The 22478-nt window shown below is 36.4% G+C and overlaps 2 protein-coding genes across 2 annotated transcripts; both read left to right on the forward strand.

Annotated features, from left to right (window-relative positions):
* Window positions 1–3906: 3906 nt before the first annotated feature.
* LOC139109970 (uncharacterized) lies at window positions 3907–9322 on the forward strand. Its single transcript, XM_070669430.1, has 3 exons — window positions 3907–8693; window positions 8778–8782; window positions 8898–9322. The coding sequence occupies exons 1-3, from the start codon at window positions 8428–8430 to the stop codon at window positions 9293–9295; spliced, it is 669 nt and encodes a 222-aa protein (XP_070525531.1). The 5' UTR covers window positions 3907–8427; the 3' UTR covers window positions 9296–9322.
* Window positions 9323–10289: 967 nt separating this feature from the next.
* On the forward strand, window positions 10290–11285 carry LOC139109979 (uncharacterized). Its single transcript, XM_070669442.1, has one exon. It carries the CDS (start codon window positions 10290–10292, stop codon window positions 11283–11285), a length of 996 nt encoding a protein of 331 aa, XP_070525543.1.
* The last annotated feature ends 11193 nt before the right edge of the window (window positions 11286–22478 follow it).

The following is a 22478-nucleotide window of genomic DNA, read 5'->3' on the forward strand; positions in this document are numbered from 1 at the left end:
ACCAGATAACACGCCGACTGTACGCATTAGATTTCGTGTCTATCGTAAGAACATTGATCACAGACACATTAAATGATGTGCACGACATTACGGATTTCTTGACACATTCAAAATCCGACATGCTGAATCTGCGGTTATTTCCGTTAGAAAAAATACTAGCGAAGCTAAAAAAAGCCGCAGGAAAATTAAGAAGGGGAAATCACTTCCCATTTTGTATCAACGAACAAAGTTGGTACAATATCCATGATTACGCAGAGATCAGCGCGTATTACAAAGGAAATGCAATAATAACAATTATAAAAATCCCGATAGTGGGATATGAAAATTTTGAAGTAATGCGAGTCACGGCAATTCCCGTGTATAGTGGTGAAAACATATTCAACGTCATAAATAACGACAATGAAATAATCGCTTTTGACAAAGAAAATAATAACTACCTAAAATTAACCGCGACCGAGTTAGAAAAATGCAAACGCAGCGACAAACAGTACGTGTGCACTCAGAGCCATCCAATATACCACGCGAAGGCAAATGCCCCGTGCGAAATACAAGCACTCACGAGACCGGATCGACAACCGACGCAGTGCAAAACCCGACACCTCCTATCAAGAGCGACCATATGGATCTCCCTACACGAAGCTCAATCATGGATATTCTCAACTACGGAAGAACAGGAGATCCAGATATTTTGCTTAAACCACCCGAGGAATATTATTAACATCAAGAACACCGGTAAACTTACTATTTTCGGCGAATGTCAGGTAATAACAGCTGACATATCAATACGAACCAAAAGCGTGCATGAATCACATATCATGGCACGTTTACTTGCATACAACCTGACACTCGACCGAAAAAACATTATATTAAGAAATCTCAAATTAAAGCAGAATGAGTTACAAGGCGAAACAATTATATCTAACCCGCGAGAACTACAACAATTAACAAATAGCCTCGACGAGTTAGACGACGAAGTAGACAAGGCAAACGAGATACCTATACATAAAATACTTGTGTACTCTACCAGCGGCGGTACATTCCTCATAACAATAACCATCATTGTAATTATAACCATCACAATAGTTAAAAAATGTAATAGAAATAAAACTCCTGCCCTTCCGCCGCGAACGCTAAAACCAAAGGTAAAATACTCCGCTGCGACGGAGAACGAAGAAGCATAAAAATATATAATATAATAATTATGAATTGTAAAAAGAAAAAGATTGAGATACTCAGTCTTTTTCTTTTCCTCTAGGGGGGAGGGATGCTGTAACCCGACAGCGCACGTTGGTCTTTGACCACCACGCGCGACACATTTTTTATACACAACTCAGCAGATTGCCAAACTGTTGGAATCTGCTGAGCTCAAGAATCCGTCTTGTCAGCCTTTCGACATCGCGCGCTATCAGCAGAAGGCAGTAGAGCACGCGGCCACTTCTTTCTGCTATTTCGCTGACAAGATCAAAAAATAATAATATATAATGCACGAGCTCCGAAGCTCGTGCAAGTCAGTTCAAGAGTTCGAGGTAGCGACTCGTAACTCTATCACCGAAACATCAAGGAGAAATAAACTCAAATATATACTTTATACGACTAAAAATATATTTATTTGTATAAAACTCCATGACACCTCCTACACTAGAAAGTGTAATATTCGGAGGACGGACCCCGTGCACCACTCTGGTGCAACAGTTTACAGAATGCTACAATTTTGTTAAAAGAAAAGCGTGAAATTTCTACTAGAGAAGATGCACTAAAAATTTATTCTTTTGTGCATTATCTGTTAAGCGCACCAATATTTACTTCGATGATAAAATATGCGTGGTACGCATCAAAATTAATTTCACTACCAGAAAAACCGATCTTTTTAAATGTAAATGAAGTTTGCTTCTCCGTAGCCTCGTTAAATAAACCATGTGCGTGCAAAGAAGCAGCATTTATAAAATGTTCGTGGTGTAATATTGTTTTATGTTTTAAATGTTTTTACGATATATATCACCCACAAGTATGTACACCGAGCGATACATGTACTGAAATAGTCGACATACACATACACACACAGCGATTAATATATACAGGGTGTCCCAGTTGATATAAAAAAGTTCTTAGCTGTAGGTTGGGCTTCGAAAAATAAGTAGAAAAGTCCTATACGGTTTTGTAAGTTAGGCGTAAATAACCGAGAAAATAACATGTAAAGATTTGACGCCCCCCGTGCGAGTAAGAACGCGCCGCTGAAAGCTACCGAGACGCTGGAAGTACGGCCCATCCCACGCGACTTTACAAAAATCATAGATTAAGCGGTTCGGTTCTTAGGCGAGTCGGAGGACGGTGCGCGGGTAAGGGAAGCGACGACGCATGGTGAGGGAAGAGGTTTGGCCGTCCGAAATCACAGCTTACGCTATTATCGCGTTAATGTATATTATCTATTCAAGCATCGAGCAATGCGCGAAGGAAATTGTAGGGTTTATTTTCTATTCGTGTTCGCGATTATTTACTTGATTTAATGTCTTTATTATTATAACTTTAATAGATAAGCAACCTGATGAATAAAGTATTATTTTTTAATTGTTTTGACTATGGAAATTCTATTATTGCGGTATGAAAACGCTATCGTTTCCACACCACCTCGCGAGGTAGATAGCTTGGCGCGTTTTTTTAGTGGTGTCCCCAATAGGCCTAATCCACTGTTAAAAATTAGTGCATTAGCTGCTCAAAATGGTTGCCCTGTTGTTGAATGCATAATCGTGCTCTTTGAATAATTTGACGAGTAGCGCGATGTGCTACGTTCGGCGTAATTGTATTGAAGGCCGCTATGATGTTTTCGCGTACCTCTTCTACATTACGATCGCGCACATTCTCCACTCGATTTTATGTATCCCCACAAAATAATCGAGGACGTTAAGATCTGGAGATCTTGCTGGCCACGAAATTGGACCATTTTGGCCTATCCACCGATCCGGAAAGTGTCGATCCAAGACCATTCGCGCGCGACGTGAATAATGCGGTGGTGCTCCGTCGTGCTGGAAAATCATCGTTTGCCGCATTTGTAGAAAAAGCTCCTCTAACAAAATTGGAAGATGATTTTCCAAAAATTGCGCGTATCTTTCCCCATCGAGGCGCGGAGGCAAAAAGTACGGATCAATCTGCAAATTAATAATACAAGTATTTAAAATTTGGTTTTTTAATATAATTTTTATGTAAGAAAAATACTTACTACTCTATTGCCAATTATTCCTGCCCAGACGTTTAACTTCCATCTAAATTGGAAGGCACACTGACGAACGGCGTGTGGATTTTGATGTTGCCACATAATGAAATTTTTAGAATTAAAAATTCCATTTGAAGTAAAAATTGCCTCGTCGCTCCATAAAATATTGTCAGGAAACGTCTCATCTTGACGACATTGAGCTAAAAAGACTGTCAACATACATTATTAATTATTATTAATTGAGAAATTAAATTAATTATAAGTATCAGTTATAACAAAGTATACATACATATGTACACGTTAGACAAATGTATGTATACGCGTTCTCAACGTATTTAGAGTCAAGCAGGTCGACTAAATGTTGTCGCGTCGATTGTGTACGTACATAACGTTTACATCGACCTGCTTGTCTAACAAGATTAAATGTTTTTTTTCAAATTAAATGAAAACGATCAAATTGCTTGCAAGATTCACGATTCTGATAATAAAACAACGAATTGCTCGAATTAGATTTAACAAAAGAGTTTGCGCGTCGATCGTTTTATTTTCGCTTTTTCATGTATTTTGTCAAAACAATGAGTTTTAAGAAATGAAAAAATATAAATACCTTGACAAAAGATTGCGCGTTGCATCTGGTCCCGTGGGAGAAGATGTTGCACCCGTTGGTAGTGAAACGGATGCAATCCATCCTCTCGTATCACGCGGTGCACTAATTGTCTTGATACACCCACATTTTCAGCCACGCGCCGCACACTATTCGTCGGATCATTTTCGAACTCGTTTAGAATTGCTTCCTCACGATTAATGTTCCGACGAACACCGCGATCAAATTGCACTAACTGTTGTCTCTGCACACTGACAAAACCCGTATTTCGCGCACGCCGAACGCATCTTAAAATTGTCCCAACCGTTGGATGGGCTCGGTTGGAAAATCTTTCGCGATAAATACGGGCTGCTTCTAACGCGTTTTCGTGAGCCATCCCGTAACAGATTAACATATCTGTGTACTCACTAGCTGTATACCGCATTTTTCAATATAAAATTGAAAGCACTTAATGTCTCGCAACACGTTCGTACAAAGAAGCACTCGACTGTTAAAAGAAACAACAATTTAAAGTTATAAATATTGCTTGTGCTGCTTTTGTAACAAGGCGCCTAATATTATAACTAATAATTTTAATACCGGTCGGTAAATACATTCAATATCGAATATCTGGCGATATGTGAAGCACTTGAGATCGCAGTTATACCGTGGCTCCGAAGTATAAGCAAACAAAGGGCGCGAAAGTCTTGCGGTCGTTAGAATATGACATGCGACAGGATCCCATAAACAAACGCGACCCGGTGATAACGAAAATGAGCCCTTAAGAATTTTCTCCCAACTGTCAATGACAATATTCTGGAAAGTGGGAAGGAGAAGCCATGCGGGCGGAGATTAGTACGAACGAATCTTTTCTCTCGGGCTAATAGATATCGGGAACTTCTCACCACTAATTAAAAACTTAAGTGCGAAAACGAGAGCTTAAGAGAATCAGAGAAGGGATGAGATCTGAGTAACCAATAATTAAGAAAAAGGAAAAGTGGAGGGACACGGCTGGCAAATAAGAACACTGAATTTTTCAAAAATGAAAACCCGGCGCTAGTCCTCCCCTTTTCCGAGGTTATAAAACCGCGTGTTTCGGCGGGACTCGCTCTCATTCAGTCTCTAAATCATCTCCACTCGATTAATCGCTCGTATAGTTAAAAAAGTGACTTGTGACACCATTGTGAACGCTCAGCTAATAAAGAGATTGTCAAGGACTCGTCTAAGAACAACCAAAGACAACAAGAAGTAAGTCTCATCATTTGTTTAACCTTTATTTCCTCCTCCCCTTTGAAACGGTTTCACTAAAATTCTAAAATTTATAAACATATATCTCCAAAATGAATGACGTGGGTATTGCCAGGGTGCCGTTCGCGTTTTCCAAATTCGGCATCTCTCTAGAGTCCTTTGAATTCTCCGCTAACTCGACTCGGTTAATGGGCTTCCTCCTGTCAGAGGTCGTGATATGCCGCCAGTAAATGGTGACTATCAAAACCTTAGCTTGAGTGAGGGTCCATCCGGTCAAAGAAACCGGAAGAATCTCTAAGGCAATGTATAGAGAGACCCGGAAGGAGGAATGCGGCGTGATGCCCTGACATTTTCCCTCTACAATTATTTCGTTAAATCAAATTCAAATTGATACCTTTTAGTGGAATCAAGAAACCCTCGGTCGATTAAGAAAAAGCCGTGCCCGGAGGAACCGGAAGATCCGGGAATTACAAGAATTAGTTCGAAGGTTCTTTGTTCAATTCTTATTCGCGGCGGCGCCAAGTGAGGTCACACCCGAACCTCTGAAACCAAGATCGGAGCGGCCATGGTCGCCTCTACCTTCCGTACCTCCCAACTCGCCGTTTATCGGTGAAGATTCAGAAACAGGGGAGAACACTCCGCCTCGAACACCGTCACCATCGCGATCAAAGTCTACTTCGTCGTCCGAACCTGAGTCGGAGCTGTTCCGCACTACTTCTCCATCCTATACTCCCGATATTTCCCTGTATTCCTCCGAACCTTTTCCTAGAGCTGCTCCTAGAGCATGCTCCTCGCCTATCCCGTCACCGATTCCTTATCCTGGGGAACCCGAGGAGGTCGGTTCCTTTGCTGAGGACGAGACCGTTTCTTGGCAAGAGCCTGACAGCCCGGATCATTCCCCTTCCCTCGCCCCAAGTGTAGAGTTCCTCGAGGAGCAAGAGGAACCGAGAGCGGTCATAGACCCTCTCCTCGAGCTCCTCCGGAGGACCTGCACTTCGTGGACGGATCCTGTCCCGGAAAGGGCCTTTACTATAGGTCCTGACTACTTTAATCCTGAAGAGATCAGGAGAGAGACCAGGAGGGCGACTCCTGATCAAAATATCCTGATCTATTATCCCGGGGTGGAACACCCCTTTTTAGCTCCGATCAGGTTCGGTCGATGAGCTCTGTCGACCTCGGAAATACTCGGTCGATCCCGGATCTCGGAAATAATAGAGATTGACCTTAAGTAACTCTACAAAATTCATACACTTCATACCATGATGTACATACGCATACACTCATATTTTTTAACATTTAATTCTTTTTCTTTACGTTCAAAGTAATTATCACGTTTTTTTTTTTCTTAAAATATGTTTAGAATGTATCTTTTGTTAAAGCCTATTCCTCTTTCTTTTTATATAATTATTTCTCTAAACTCATTTAATTTGTTTTTATACTCTAAAATTGTATTTAATTAATATTAAATTCATCGGCTGCATTACTGAGAACTCAGAATTACTTATTTCAATTTTATCCAAATATCCTTTGTTGCAAAAAATCACCTCCGGTTCTGTCCCAGGGAATAAGAATTAAATTTTTTTCCCTAAAAAGAACCAAGATAACGCGCTAGTTCCTCCTCGTAACCGTCTCGAACCCATTCCTAGCGCGTTTACGCGTGGCACTTCTAAACACGTGCCACGCAAGGATCGGCTGTTACGTCACTCTCCAAATCTTCCTAAGCACCCGAGAAGCGGTTAATGAACTCCTTAAAAATACTCACATCCCTGACATAACAGTACGTTTATACGATTAAATGCAATAATGTTCGACTAATTGGCAGCAAAATGCGTAGGTTGTCATTTCATATTGTTAACTAAATCATTAACTTCATATTTGTATGTATAGATAATGCTATCGATGAACAAAGCATTAAAAATCTAAATAAAGATTTAATAAAAGAACTATTTCCACAAGTAGGACTTCGCATAAATTTTTTAAATAAATGGGTGGCTACATATGGCCAATGTGATAAGCTTGTTAGTATAAATATTGTATTTTATTTTTTATTATAATATTGGTTTGTACAACCAAACCTTATTTTTAATGTTTTGTAATTCTGCAGGATTTTAATGAAGAGAGTGATGATAAGGAAACCATTGGTGATTGTACTAAAAGAAAAGAAGAGGTTACATTACAAACACAAAATTTTTTAGGCAAAAATGTCTCTTATTTAAGATTGGAAGTGTTGCACTGGAGCGGTGCACGGGATTCGTCCTCCGAATATACACGTTCCGAATGGAGTTGGTGTAAAATAAATTGTAGTAGTTTGTTATATTCGTTGAAGTATTTATTCTTCTTTGACTCTCGGCGTTGGAGTTACGGGACGCTACCTCGTATACTCTGACTGACTTGCACGAGCTTCGGAGCTCGTGCATTATATATTATTATTTTTGGTCTTGTCAGCGAAATAACAGAAGGAAGTGGCCGCGTGCCCTACTGCCTTCTGCTGATAGCGCGCGATGTTGAAAGGCTGACAAGACGGATTCTTAGTCTCAGCAGATTCCAACAGTTTGGCAATCTGCTGAGTTGTGTATAAAAATGTGGCGCATGCGGTGGTCAATGACCAGCGTGCGCTGTCGGGTTACAACAGAGGATATTAATATAAAATCAATATTAAATAATAGAGTACATGGTCAAGCCATTCTCCAATCATACAAAAGAACTAAAATAATTTCTAGAAAATGTCGTAACCTTATTGTCGACTTGATTTTGTCGAACGTCCTTTTAAAGACAAATCGGTAAATTTTTTTCTGATTATTAATATTATATTGAATTTATTGATTTATTACATATTTTTATGATTTTTATAGTCAAAAATACAAATTATTAAAATATATTTTGTAACAAAATTTATAGAGTGACGAATGAGGATTTGAAAAATTTGGCTGAAGCCATTGTGAAAGTCTTTCCAACAGAGTCTTCATATACCTATTACATTCCTCCTATTCCGAAAAGATATTCACGGAGTCAGAAATCCATTATATCTCGAGGAAAATTAGTAGATAAATACCGAAATCGCATTCGCGACTTAAAAAAATTATCAGGATCCGACACGTCAGTAGACAAACCCACGAGTTCGACAAACCCATCTTCTGATGAAGAAAGTATATTGGTTTATCTTGTTTTCACATTTTATATTCAATAACAATAACGTAGCATGTATGTATTTTTAACAAAATATCTAGTATACATGTAAAGTTTTGTATTATTTGAAGGTGATCGAACTATCACGGAAGCAATAACGTGGTTGCAAAAATACACTGAACCGTGGGTAATTGTTTTGTCAAAATGGAAATTAACAGTAGAATGTCGTCACAAAGACGATGAACAAAGAGACCTTTTAAAAATGTGCGACATTTTGGAACATTGGCCGATTTTAAAGCATCCAAAGGGATATGAACTTATCGAAATCGATTACAGTTTTTTGAAAGTTTCATGTGTAGAAGAGGTCAACGAAGAAAGATGGTTTTCTTTTTACACAAATTTGTTGAATGTTTGCCCGGTCAAAAGTGACGACGATCTCGCTGTATCATACAAAAAATTACTCAGTTTGGATAATATAACAAATGGTAAAAAAGATTTACTATCAGTCGCAAATCGCTATAGACGCGCGTAACGGTACACTAATTTTTAATTTTATAGATAGCAAAATTTGTGTCCAATTATTCTTACTATCGCATATAATACCCCCCAAAGGGCGAGTAAGAGGAAAGAGACGTCAATGGAAACCGTCCATTACGGAGTGTAAGGATAGTTTTATTATACATACTGTGGTAAGTTTTTTTCAAAATGTATAAAAATAAATTTATTGAAAAGTATTAAGTTTATACTCATATGTGATATTTATCTTTTTATTTCAGCTGCCGGCTGACACAGTTGTCATTCAAGAGAGACGAAAAAAAGTAATAAAAGATCTAGGTTTAACCTTACAACCTTTCATTATAGTTGTTGGTCCACAAATTTCTGACATCGATAGTGCCTACGTTTGTGTCGACAAAATACTGTATAAGGTACCGTCAGTTCTTACAGCCTTGAATATATGTTTTAAAACTTTTCATGTTTTCAATGCAATATATCCACCGGAAAGTGAACATTTGTGGCTTCTGTTACAACGTATATTATTTATGTTCTCCACGAAATGGGACAAAATGGCCCCTTACGTTATGGAGATTATCACAGACATGTCTAATACTGATAAAGAAAATAGTGTATAGAAGACAAGTGTTAATTGCGTAGTTGCAAATATTATATATGGTATTTTCAAGTAAAAAAATTCACAAAATTATTTAATTTTAATTATATTTTGAATTTTCTTTTAAATTTCAGTATTATTTGTTATTTTAAGATGTTTATTTGTGCTTTTTGTAATTTACAAATAATCTCGGAAACCATGTTTATTAGTCACATGAAGCTTAGACACAAAACACTCATGAGAACGACATGTTACTGTCCTTATAAAAATTGTTCTCGTAGTTTTCATGACTGTTATACATATAAAAAACATGTTAATTTAAAACATATCACGAATGTTGAAAAAACAGTTGCTCAAAGTGAATCTATAACAGAAAATGTTACTACAGAAAATGAATCTATAACAGAAAAAGATAATTATTTATGTAATACAAGTATCCAAGATAATATAGATATAACTTGTACTAGTAAACCTTGCACGAATGAAACATTAGTTCAACCTTCCAACGCGATAAGCGTTGAAAATTTTTCACATTTGGTAGATCAACGAATTTCGGTATTTGTCGCTAAGCTTTATGCAGACCCGGGTATTCCGAGATCATTTGTATCAAATTTAATTGAAAAATTAAACACTTTGTATAGTGCCACTTTTATAGAAATGTTAAAACAGAAATACAACTCTGAGAGATGTAGTGGTTTACAGTCTGACCTTGGCTTAATGTTTAGTATAGTACAAAACGCGTTTAATAATTTTTTAACGGAAAATAAAATGTTAAAATATTTCGAAAATTTAAATGTCTTAATAAAACCTAAATCCATTGTAGTTAATGCATCTCTAAAATCTCGTTTGGTTAATGGACGGCGTCAAATTATTGCTTGTAATATAGAAATAGAAATCATATCCATAAAATCTGTTTTGCAAAGGTTTCTAGAACTACCAAATGTATTAAATTCTATTTGTCACATTTAGATAACTGTAACAAAAGTGAGCCTATTATTTCTATAATTTAAGGTGAAATGTGGAAAAAAGTAAAACTAAATTTCAGTAACAAAATAGTATTACCGATTATATTGTATTTTGATGATTTTGAGATAAATAATTCTCTCGGATCTCACAGAAATATACACAAACTTGGTGCACTTTACTTTACAATTGCTTGTCTACCATTTGAATATAGTAGTATGTTGGAAAACATTTTTTTATCTCAATTACATAATTCAATTGATCATAAGAACATTGGTAATAAAAAAATATTTTTTAACGTAATTTATCAAATAAATGAATTAAAAAAAGATGGATTAATATTGAACATAGATAATAAAGAACGTACTATATATTTCGCATTAGGAGCAATAATTGGCGACAATTTAGGTATCAATAATATTACAGATTTTTCAACGTCTTTTAATTCGACACATTGGTGTCGAATTTGTTTATCTGATAAAGTTGAAATACAAAGACAAATCAAAGAACATCCTGAAATGTTACGTACACTTGAAAATTATCGCGTGGACTCTACAACATGTTCGAGAGGAGTAAAGGCTAAATGTGTATTAAACGAAATCTCGAGTTTTTACGTAGTAGATAATGCAAGTCCTGATATTAAGCATGACATCTTTGAAGGCGTATGTCGCTATGAATTAGCAAAAATTTTTTTAATCCTTATAATTGACGAGAAACTATTTTTCCTAGAAACCTTAAATTCTCGCATTGAACATTTTGATTATGGCGTTGGAAAAAATTTACCTCCTTCTATAACATGTAACATATTTACAACACAAACACTTATAATTTCATCTTCAGAGATGTCACTTTTAGTTGCGAATCTTGGATTGCTCATCGGGGACCTTATTCCTTTAGACAATAAAGTTTGGGAACTGTACATAAGTTTGCGCGAAATCATTAATATTACTTTATCTCCATCATTTAACATTTCAACTATTGAATTACTAAAAATTTTGATCTCTGAACATCATTTATTATATTTAGAATTATTTTCTGAGCCACTATAACCTAAGCATTACTTTTTAGTATACTATCCTCAAATGATGAAAAAATTTGGCCCTCTAAAATATCTCTCTTGTATTTGCTATGAGGCCAAGCACAAACAATTAAAAGACATTGCCAAAGTGATAACATCGCGTAAAAAACCGGCTTTTACACTTGCACTGAAACATCAACTCAATATGTGCTATCGATTTCTTATTAAAGATGGATTATCAAATCGCTTGTGCTGGGGACCCATACTAGATGAAAAGTTAACTTCCCTTTGCGATTATAATTATTTAAAAAATATTCTCCCTTTAATTCTCCCACATTGTAAATGAATATATGTCTACACCTTGAGTAAAAGTTAATGGTATTACTTACAATGTTAATGCCGTTATAACACTAGACTCTAGTATACACCCTTCAACAGCCTACATTTGGCCAGATTAAATATATAGTAATTAATAATTCACAAAATATATTTTTTTTTATATTTAACATTAAAAACATTGTAACACGGTAATTTCGGGGGTGGAAAGCTCGTCGGGAACCGGGGTACGAGTTAGAGAAACCGAGACGTGATCAATTGTACAAAATAACGTAGTTTATTGCAAAGCCCCCAAAATAATGGGGACAAGATAATACAAAGTAATAAAGAAAACAAAAGAAAATAACGTAGGCAATTTGTACAAATGCTTAGAAAAGACTAAAACGTTAATGAGAGTAGTACGCTAAGAGCGGGATTACGCAAAGAGCCCGTCTTTCTACGAGTCCTAAAACTATTTACAGGCGGGTGGCCGCCCAAGCCGTTCCGGCGGGTCGAATTCCTAAACGCAGTGTACAAAATAGGTCGGTCGGGCCGTACTGATCAGACAGGGTGTCGCGGTCGCGGTTATTCGGCGCAGTGAACAAGCTCAGCCGTCCAGGCCGTGTCGATCGGACAGAGTGTCGCGGTCGTGGATATTCGGCGCAGTGTACAAACTCGGCCGTCCAGGCCGTGTCGATCGGACAGAGTGTCGCGGTCGCGGATATTCGGCGCAGTGTGTAATTCGCCCACGAAGCCGAATGTCACGGTAGAAACGGTCTGGAGGAGATCCGGGAGCGCCCGGTCGAAGGTAAAAGCTCGGGAGCGCCCGAGTCGTGGACTCAACGGTATCGAGGAAGGCCGGGTGCGCCCGGTCGAAGGAAGGCTTGGGAGCGCCCGAGTCTTGCGGAGCGAAGTCGGTTTCGAGAGCCGGGTGAGCCCGGTCGAGGAAAACTTGGGAACGCCCAAGTCCTGGAGGATCGGTTGCTGGGGTGCTTCCCAACGCGGAAAAGGTGCCTTGCTCGCGTTTGAGGCGGTTTATATACCCGTTGGCGCGAGAGTGGGGAAAACCCCACTCCCGAGCGGTCTGTGGCGGTGCGCGGTACGGGCGGTTGGGCGGCCCATGTTACCCGCTACGGCGGTCCGCGCTACGCGCCGCGGGCGGATGGTCGGCCTGCGTAGATTAAATGAATGGACGGGACCGCGCTAAAGTCGTGGGCGATCGGTGGTGGTCGCGGCGCGGGGTCTGAGAATATTCGTGGCCTTTTGGCCACAACATTATGTTTACATAGGCATTATCAGACATTTGAAGTGGCCAAAACAAGTATATGGGGATATATGTAAGTTTTAAAGATATTTGTCAATATTTTCCAACTAAACTTCACCAAATGGCGGACAGTAAATACTACATTTTATACGTGTAGACATATGTACAAAGGTTGTTATTAAAACTATTAAAATATATTTAATATTTATCATAATAAATGATATATATAATAATAAAAAGTGTTGCTATAGGTATAAACTGTATGTATAAACTGTAAAATATAATATAATAAACTGGAAAAATAAAAAAATTATATTTTTTATTAATAATCTAAAGGAACAAAATAATTCTCGAGAATGAAACCCACGATACCGCGTTATCTGCTCAAAGGCTACAAAATAATATTTATTTGTGCACGGAGGCTATCAAAATAAAAATTCAAAGAATGTGCAAAAGAAAGACTGTTAGCCTCGACTCAACTGAAAAGTAAACTCGCGATATATACAACGGAGAGAGAAACCAAAAAGCTATTTACATTTGCACGGAAAATTCCGCTCTCTAGGTTTGCACGCAGTAACGCGAACAGCGCAATTCGACGCTAAGTACGATCCCGCGTGATACATATTCACACTCCTAAATAATAGTAACAGGCTAGCGCTATATACAATTACCTGATACACACGCAAATACTTTAACATTCCCGGCAACGGCCGACGCTTCTTACATACACGTGATTCGCACGTTCCTGCTCCTTGGGTCTCAAAACGACACGGCATACATATTTTATACGACACAAGCGAAACGACATAACGAAACCACGACAAGTGCTAACGGTACTACAACGACACGCGCTAATCTTACTACAAAAGCTCGCACTGTTTATCACAACGCCAATACTCTAATATCCACGGCAACGGGCTGACGCTTCTTTCAATCACGTGATTCGCACGCTCACACTCGCATTCCAGTACACGGCAACGGGCCGACGCCAAGTCTTTGATTACGTGACGCTCACGTGATATCCTCGAGTCCAACGGCGGCGAAGCTTCCCTACGTTGAAAGGGATACAGGATGATGAACTCTGCCATTGTGCTGGAATCCTGGGACTTGAACCTCGTACGATAGCAAAAATTTGTTCCTTTGGAACACGTAGACTCTGATGAGAGGCCGGGAACACGGCACGCCGGCAGAATCCGACGAGAGGCCGGGAACACGGCACGCCAGCCGAATCCAACGAGAAGCCGAGAACACAGCACGCCGGCTGTTTCCTGGTGTAAAAGCCGGGAACACGGCACACCCAAAAATTTTGGTCCCGTACTCGAACTGTTGAACAAATTACTATTAACCTGGGGGCCTCAATTGCACGAGGACCCAGGAGTTCTCGCCGACCTACCGATACGTCACGATACGTCGCTCGTCGTAGCTCGTCCCGTTGCTCGTTCCGTCGCTCGTCCCGTCGCTCGTCACAATCCTTCCGCACTCACAGTTCTTAAACAATACCGACGTTCTTAAACAATAACGTCCTGCTCAACGGCTCAATCTCGAAAGAGCACATCGGCATGCTTCTTCCCGAGCAACGTTCACGATTCACCTCTGCGCCGACGCAAGAAATCGTCGGTAACGCGTTTGCCCTACTGCGCTCTAATCGGTAATTCGTTACCCGCTTGTCGGTAACCTGCATCGCGATTATCATACGTTACAGTTTATTTTATTTCCGTACTTTACAACATATCCGGAAAACGGACCTTACCCGAGTGGAAATTTAACCTAGCCGTCATCTAGTGACTAGCTAGCCAATCCAAGATTTATCTCGTGGCTGTCTAGCCAAACTGACCAGTCCTGAGCTAGGAATGTAACGCTCAAAACGACTAGCTACTAGATAATTATTACTTGCTAGTAACGAGCTAAAGAAGATAATTAGTTTTTCTAGCTTGATACTAGCCAGTAATAATTGTCTAGTAGCTAGTCGTTTTAAGCGTTACATTTCTAGCTCATTGCTGATCAATTTGGCTAGACAGTCACGAGATGAATCTTGGATTGTCTAGCTAGTCACTTGATGACGGCTAGGCTCAATTTTCACTAAAAGAAAATTCAAACTCGCCCCTGTCTAGCCACCAGCTAGCCTGGGCTAGATTTTAAATAAAATTTTTTTTTTTTTTTTTCTTAGTGTTTCAAGATCTTATATTATTATCATATATTTAAGTATTCTAATTTATATATTATATTATATTTTATATTATTTTATATAGAGCTTTAAATATTTTTAATTTTTACTTACCGCAGCGGGATTTGAACTTGTGATACCGTAATTGAACAACTTCATAAACTTGCACTTTAACCACTACACCACTTAAGTGTTCGTTAAAAAAAATGTTCAATTGTGTTACAACACACTATATGTTACAACACACTAATAATAGTATCACAAGTTCAAATCCCGTTACGGTAAGTGAAAATAAAACATATTTGAAGTTCTATATACAATAATTTAAAAAAATTGTTAATTACTTTAAAAAAATTCTAAAAAATAGAAAAATAAAAATTATACAAAAATAAATACATTAATTAATCATTTTTATATAAATCATAGAAAAATCATATAAAAAATAATATAAAAATTCTAAAAAAATTTTTTTAATAAAAGAAGTAATAAAAAAATAAAAATAAATAGACAGGTTAATACAATAAAATGAACACGCTAATAATTATTATTGGTTTATTTTATGTAACAGTGGTATTGCAAATTTTTTTTTATAAGTACAATTTTTTTTTCATATGTAACTATTAATTTAACCATTTTGCAAGAGATGTCTCTTAATTGAAGTTTAATAATATTTGTTGTAGGTTTTTTTTGTAATTGCCACATATTTAAATCTCTAGAGTTAGTCGGATATTTAAATATTGGTTTTTTTGTTAACCACTGGAGTCCTGAAATTTTTATGTTTTTTATATTTTTACAATTATGTTTAAAAGATATAATTTTAACTATAATACCATTATTAAGCATAATTAAATTATTGGGTTTTGTATTCGCTAGACAAAAATTTTGACACTGAACTTTACGGATATTTTTATTTTTTTCTTTTAAAATATAAGTTGCAGGAGAATTTGTTTGTTTATTTAAAATTAAATTTTTTTCATGCAATCGACGACAAATTTGTGCTAGCGGTTTGTTGCTAGTCCGTATTAATTTTGATATTTTTCCTAAATAGCTTTCGAATGAAAATGCCGAAAATTCATTAATGGTACAATTATTTAATTCAATGTCGTCAGCGATGTGTAAAAGATAGTGGGCGTTTAAAATTTGAGAAGTCTCTCCGTAAAGTTCTGGCAGCTGTATAAAAAATGTTTTTAAATATGAACGGGCATTGTCGTTATATTTTTGTACAAACTCTTCCGAAGATAAAATTCTGAACGCAACGTGAAACAACAAAAAATGATAATATTTTTTAGAACTTAAAATTTTTTTAAATACTATTGGACCGGCATATAATGCTAAAAATCTAAGTCCCGATGCTTTTAAATTAGGTACCAAAGTTCGACACTTTCGTTGAAATTCTTCCGGAATATAAGATGCTAAATCTGTCATACGTTGGTTTAATTCACGTCGAAGATTAAGCCTTAATTTTGCATTTGTTTTGTTATATAATAGATCTAATACGTAAAACTTTTTCGTAATTCCAAGGCAAAACAGATGCATATAATCTGTTACGTCTCCGACTCCGCGTCTCTTTTTTTCGACGTATATTAAAATTTTAGTTAAGGGGAAGGTAGACCGTAGTCCATTGTAATATAAAAAAAAGGAATTTCAGAGTCTTTCAGAAAATAAATTCAATAGACGTCCACATATTCCGGGACAATTTGTTGCGTGGAAGCATAAAAAACATGCAACAAATTGCGAACGGGCGCCAACAGGATGTCAGACAAAGAATTTGTCTAGACATAACACAAAAAATCAAAATTTAAGAGCTCATAAATATTTCAACTTTGATAACCTGTCTGTCATAGGAAAAGAAAAATAACTTTTTCTTAAAATTGTAATTGCGTACCGATCCCGAGCTTTAGAAAAACCAAGGGCGCGAGAGACCCGAAATTACCGGAGTATGTGACGCAGGCAAAGGCAATAAAGCCAGGTAACCATATGTCATATGGAAAGTAAGAGTTACCTAACCATCTCTCGATGGAAATGATAGAAAAATTCTGGAAGGCTCGGAAGGGGTAACTCGTTGAAGCGGGGGTGCTTCGTAGGCACATTACTTCCTTAAAACCAATGGATTTCGGGAACTCCTCACCAAAATCTAGAAACTAAGGGCGAAAACTTAAAATAGAGAAGGGATGAAGTGCGAGTGCCCAATAATTTTGAGATAGGAAAAGTGGAGGAATAAGCTCTGCAAATGAGAGATTAGAATCTCAGAAAAATGAAAATTCGGGAAGAGTCCTCCCCTTTTCCGAGCTTATAAAATCTTGTGCTCAGGCTGAGCACGCTCTCTTGCATCTTAGCTACAACCGAATAAGTTTTACTAAAACCTCACGTGAGTGTCTTGAGTGTGCAAGTCAATCCGAAGAAGCAGTTTGAAGATCTCCTAAAAGTAAGTCCCAACGATTTAATATGTATCTGGGCGAAAAACACGATTCCACTAAATGTATTTATCTTAATTAATAGTTTTCAAGTGTTGTCTGAGAGAAAGAAATGTCCGAGTCGAGGCTCCGCGGTTTTGATTTTGTTCTGATTGTTCCTGTGATCTGTTAAATGTGTGAGAATATCTGCTCCCGAACACCGGTTGAGACATGCTGTCGAAAAACTAGCGATTTTCTGTGGTTAACGCCGCGAAATATCGCTGGAACTTTGGCGACTGTTCTCGGCTAAAGAATCGGCAAGCGGTTCTCGCCAAAGATAGATTATGCGGAATCTTTCATGGGCGGATCGAGACCTTCGGAATTCGTCGGTGACGAATCTCCTTCCCTCCATTGTTATTAAACATTCCAAAAATTCAATTCAGATTTAATTAAAATCAATTAATAATTTTAGTGGAATCTCTCAATAAGAAAACGTTGAAGAAGAGTCGGGCGCGGCGGAATAAGCAGATCAAAAATCTGAGGGAGTTAGTCCGCCGCTTCTTCATACAATACCTTCTCGCGGCGGCACCAAGTGAAGAGGTTTTTGTGTCTCCCGCGCGCCACGAGGAGAGACCTTGGTCTCCTCGTCCAGGCCCACCGCCACCATCTTCTATCCGCGGCGATCCGGAGCCGTTATTCGGCTATTTCCCGGAAGAAGAGGAGTCTGTTACAAATCCTTCCGACGACCGAAATCTTTCGTCTCAGTCCACGGAGCCTGGATCGGAATTATTCCGCCCCACGACTCCTTCTTATACTCCGAATTCTTCCCTCGTCTCCGAGCCACGGTTTCCCGGAGATGAGCCAAGAGCCTGCTCCTCTCCTCTTTCACCACCTCCTTTTCCCTTCGAACCTGAGGAAGCCGACTCTCTGGGTGAGGATGACTCAATCTCTCTCCCAGGAGTAGACTTCCCCGATCAACCTCCATCTCCGGTCCCGAGTATAGAGATCCTCGAGGAGCATCCAGAGCCGAGAGAGGTTATAGATCCTCTCCTGGAGCTCCTCCGCAGGGCCTGTACTCCGTGGACAGATCCTGTCCCGGAAAGGGCCTTCTCCATCGGCCCTGACCACTTTGAGCCAGAGCAGATCAGGATTCAGGCAGCTCGGTCTGATCCTGATTCTCATTTTTTCATTTATTATCCTGGGGTGGAATTTCCTTTCCTGGCTCCGATGCGATTAATTGACCTTGTTTTCCCGAGATCCACGGCGAGGGTGGTGGAAATCGAGGAGGTCACTATAGATTAATAATCACACATACACACACACGCACACCCTTACACTCATGTAAATATTGTAAAGTACTCAACACCGCCATGTTAAAATTATATCTATTCATTCGTATATTACCGTTTTCTTATTATTTGATTTGTAAAGTAAAAACTTTTACTTTATTTTTATATTTTAAACGAGCTGTATGAGTTTTCTGAATTGCTCATTTGTCATCTATGGATTATTTTCGATTTTTGTAATTAGAGTCATTTGTTTTTAATTAAATTGTTAATTTAGTGTTATTAAAATCGTGGGTTAATTATTTAATTATTACCCTAAATTATCCTGTCTAAGCGATCAATCACGCCCGGTTCTATCCCAGAGAATAAGGATTCATTTCCTTTCTCTAAAAAGAACCACTTACGCGCTCAATTGAAATCCGAAAAATAATCTGCGCGTAAAACGTGTAGATTCGAATTTCGAATCTCACATAAATTCGGTGGTACGTCACCTCCCTACCCTACCGGCAAAGACCATTCCGAGGAATTCCTTCCAATTAATTAATTAAATAAAATTAATCCTCCTGACGTAACAAATCCAATGGGAAACTACTAATCATGTCGATCGGTGGTTCGATACGTAGTAATGGCGTGAAACCAGTGCGGTGCTCTTTTTGTTCTTGTTTCCTAAAGGATTCGTCTGATCGTTTGCAGCAATTAAATTCAGAATAGATTACACGTTTTTGAAATCCTGCACATTTTCCATATACATTACAACGTTCACAGGCTGCGTAACCTCCGTGTCCTTTAATTCCTTTTAAAAATTTTCTTGCAGGAATGTCACAAATAAAATGTTTCAATCTAATAATAAAATTTTTGTTAAACAATGTAATTCCGTATTTCTGTAATTTATTGATTTCTTCAATTAAATCTTGCAAGAACTCATCCACAAATGCTGGTTTTGTCTCTCCATAATAAAATGCCACAGAAAATGGAGCATATATATTATTTTTGTAAAAAATTTTACATAAAATAGGCCACAATTGTTTGATGCTTGTTTTAAATGGCGAGGCTCCATCAACAAATATTTGTAAATCAATGATTCCATTTTCATGCAAATTTGGATTTAAACAATTAATTATCCCGTTCTCTAATCCTAAATATACATATTCTCCAATGGAATCGTTTAATGCTCTCATTGGTTTCAATGCGTACTTGGCTTGTGATGTTTGTAAAAACGTTTTGCTGCAAATAGGAAGCTCAGGCAATCTTTTTTGTAAAATTTTCAAAAGTTTGTCTAAATGTGCCAATGGTATGTTACACGTAACTGCCCACTTTCTGATCTCTTCAAATTCTTTATCTTGAACAGAAACGGAAGTTTCTAGAAAGGTCTCTGTACTATCCTCATTACATATATTAATATTGTTGCATTCGTAGCTTTCTGGAATATCTGAATTGTTTTCTTTTTCTTCTTCATTATTTTTTTTTTCTTCATTATTCTTTATTTTTTGGTTAAATGCGCAACTTTCTGTAATATTTGAATTATTTTCTTGTTCTTCATTATTCTGAATATTGCCATTTTGATTTTTATTAATAAATATATTGTCAGCAATATTACTGCTGATGTTATCTATCACAAAAAATATAGTATACATTTATAAAGCAAAAATTTTTCCAGACAAACGAATTTGTTAACAAATATCATAAAAAATTTATGACTAACCTGAAGAATGGCCAAGTTTTAAAATATTTTTTAATGCTGATTTTATAAATCAATGTTTTCGAACACGTTCACGAATTTTCTCTCTTCTATTCATTATGCATTAAGCAATTGTATATTAATACACAATTAATATGTTATAACAAGGTTATAATCCTTCTTTTTTTTTCCTTTAAAAAAAATTGTATAGTATCCGTCTAGCCACTGTCTAGCCATGGGCTAGATATTGGCTAGACAGCTATTGTAATCTTTTTTTTTTTAAATTTATTAACTATAATATATTAATTTTGATACGTCAATATGTAATGAGTATAGTACATAAACCTTTCCTGAAACTTCGGTTTCTGTTTAAGATATAAAAAAAAATTATAAACAAAATCAAAAAAATTTTTAATAAAAATAAATCAAAAATAAATCAAAAAGAATAAATCCAAAAATTAAATACTTACAAAACTTTCTCGAAAACTATTATCTTGAAAGAGTAGTGTATTAAATTTATCAAATGTATCTTTATTTTCCAGAGGAAATTTAATTTTATGTTGCGTCATCAAATTTGGAACATCATTGTTCTTGTCTATACTATTAATAATATTTTGTTCTACATGTTTTTTTAAATTTTTTAAGTCATTTTTTATCGTTTCTTGATTATATTTTATTTCTTAAATTTCTGTTACAATTTGTTTTAAATCTGAAAAATAAAAGTTACTCTGATGATTGTACAGTTTCTATTTATACATGTAGAAAATGTAGAAATATTATTGATAAATTTACAATTAATGATTACAACTGAATCGTGAGTTGCAATCGGCTTGTTCAAAATAATGTCCTCAATAATGACCGGTTTGTTAATTTGTTTAGAACTTTTTGTAGGACTTTTTTCTATCAATTTTATTTTATTTTTCGATGCATCGTATGGCTCTTTGTCGCTCATTGAATCTACATTGAATATATTAAAAAAATATTTATTGGAAATCTTTTGCAAAATACACGGTTAATTATATCATATTATATAATTATATTAAATATTAATTTTTTTTATATTATTTATATTATTTATACTATTTTATTTTTATGTTATATTATATTATTATATTATATTAATAAATTTAATTTAATTTTACCAGAATCTTTTGATGAAGAATGCACATATGTGACCACTCCATTTAATCCGCATACCGCCTCCTTTTTTTTTTTTTTTATAATGTCAATAATTACTGATTTGTTAATTTGTTTAGAAGTTGTAGAACTTTTTTCAACCAGTTTTATTTTATTTTTGGATGCATTGTATAGCTCATTGTCACTCGTTGAATCTACATTGAATATATTAAAAAAATATTTAGTTGAAATCTTTTTCAAAATACGCAGTTAATTATATCATATTATTTTATAATTATATTAAATATTATTTTATTTTTATGTTATTTATATTTTATCTTTATATTATATTATATTATTATATTAATAAATTTAATTTAATTTTACCAGAATCTTCTGATGAAGAATGCACATATGTGACTTTTCCATCTAATCCGCATACCGCCAAACATTTTGCTTCTTCTAAATTATTTTCATTTTTAATATTTTTTTTTTTTTAATACTATTTGATCTTCTGAAATATCTGTTCCGTTGGAATCAGTAACAGCTGTGATGTATCCTTCATTTAAAAAAGTATTAACTTTTGCTACACCCTCTGCGTAAGTTTCTGTAATTTAGTATTTTAATTTATATCATAGCTAGGGCATAAATATTGTAATTATTTATTATTTAACATATTTTACCAGCTGATGCAAGAATTCTTATTGGATATTGTGACCACTTCTGAATCGGACTACTTTTTGACTTTATTAATTCTTGCAAAACTTTATATTTTTTTGCACTGTATGGAGGAGGCATGTATTGACAAACTAGTTCTTGCTGTTCTCCATCAAATAAAATCCAAGTCGATGGAACACAGTCAATCGACGTGTTATTGTCCCATTTTATAAAATTTATAATATTGTACATATTTTTTTTTCTCAGCGTTGACATCTAGAAAAATCACATATTGTGTATGCATAAATACAAAGTTATATTGATTTGGGACACTCTATAAACTAAAAAAAT

The sequence above is a fragment of the Cardiocondyla obscurior genome, linkage group LG02 (assembly GCF_019399895.1).
Source record: "Cardiocondyla obscurior isolate alpha-2009 linkage group LG02, Cobs3.1, whole genome shotgun sequence".
Classification (NCBI taxonomy): domain Eukaryota; kingdom Metazoa; phylum Arthropoda; class Insecta; order Hymenoptera; family Formicidae; genus Cardiocondyla; species Cardiocondyla obscurior.

What these genes read in the sequence shown, in the direction of transcription:
- LOC139109970 (XM_070669430.1), top strand. Translation starts at nt 8,428, where the DNA reads ATGTGCGACATTTTGGAACATTGGCCGATTTTAAAGCATCCAAAGGGA.
- LOC139109979 (XM_070669442.1), top strand. Translation starts at nt 10,290, where the DNA reads ATGTGGAAAAAAGTAAAACTAAATTTCAGTAACAAAATAGTATTACCG.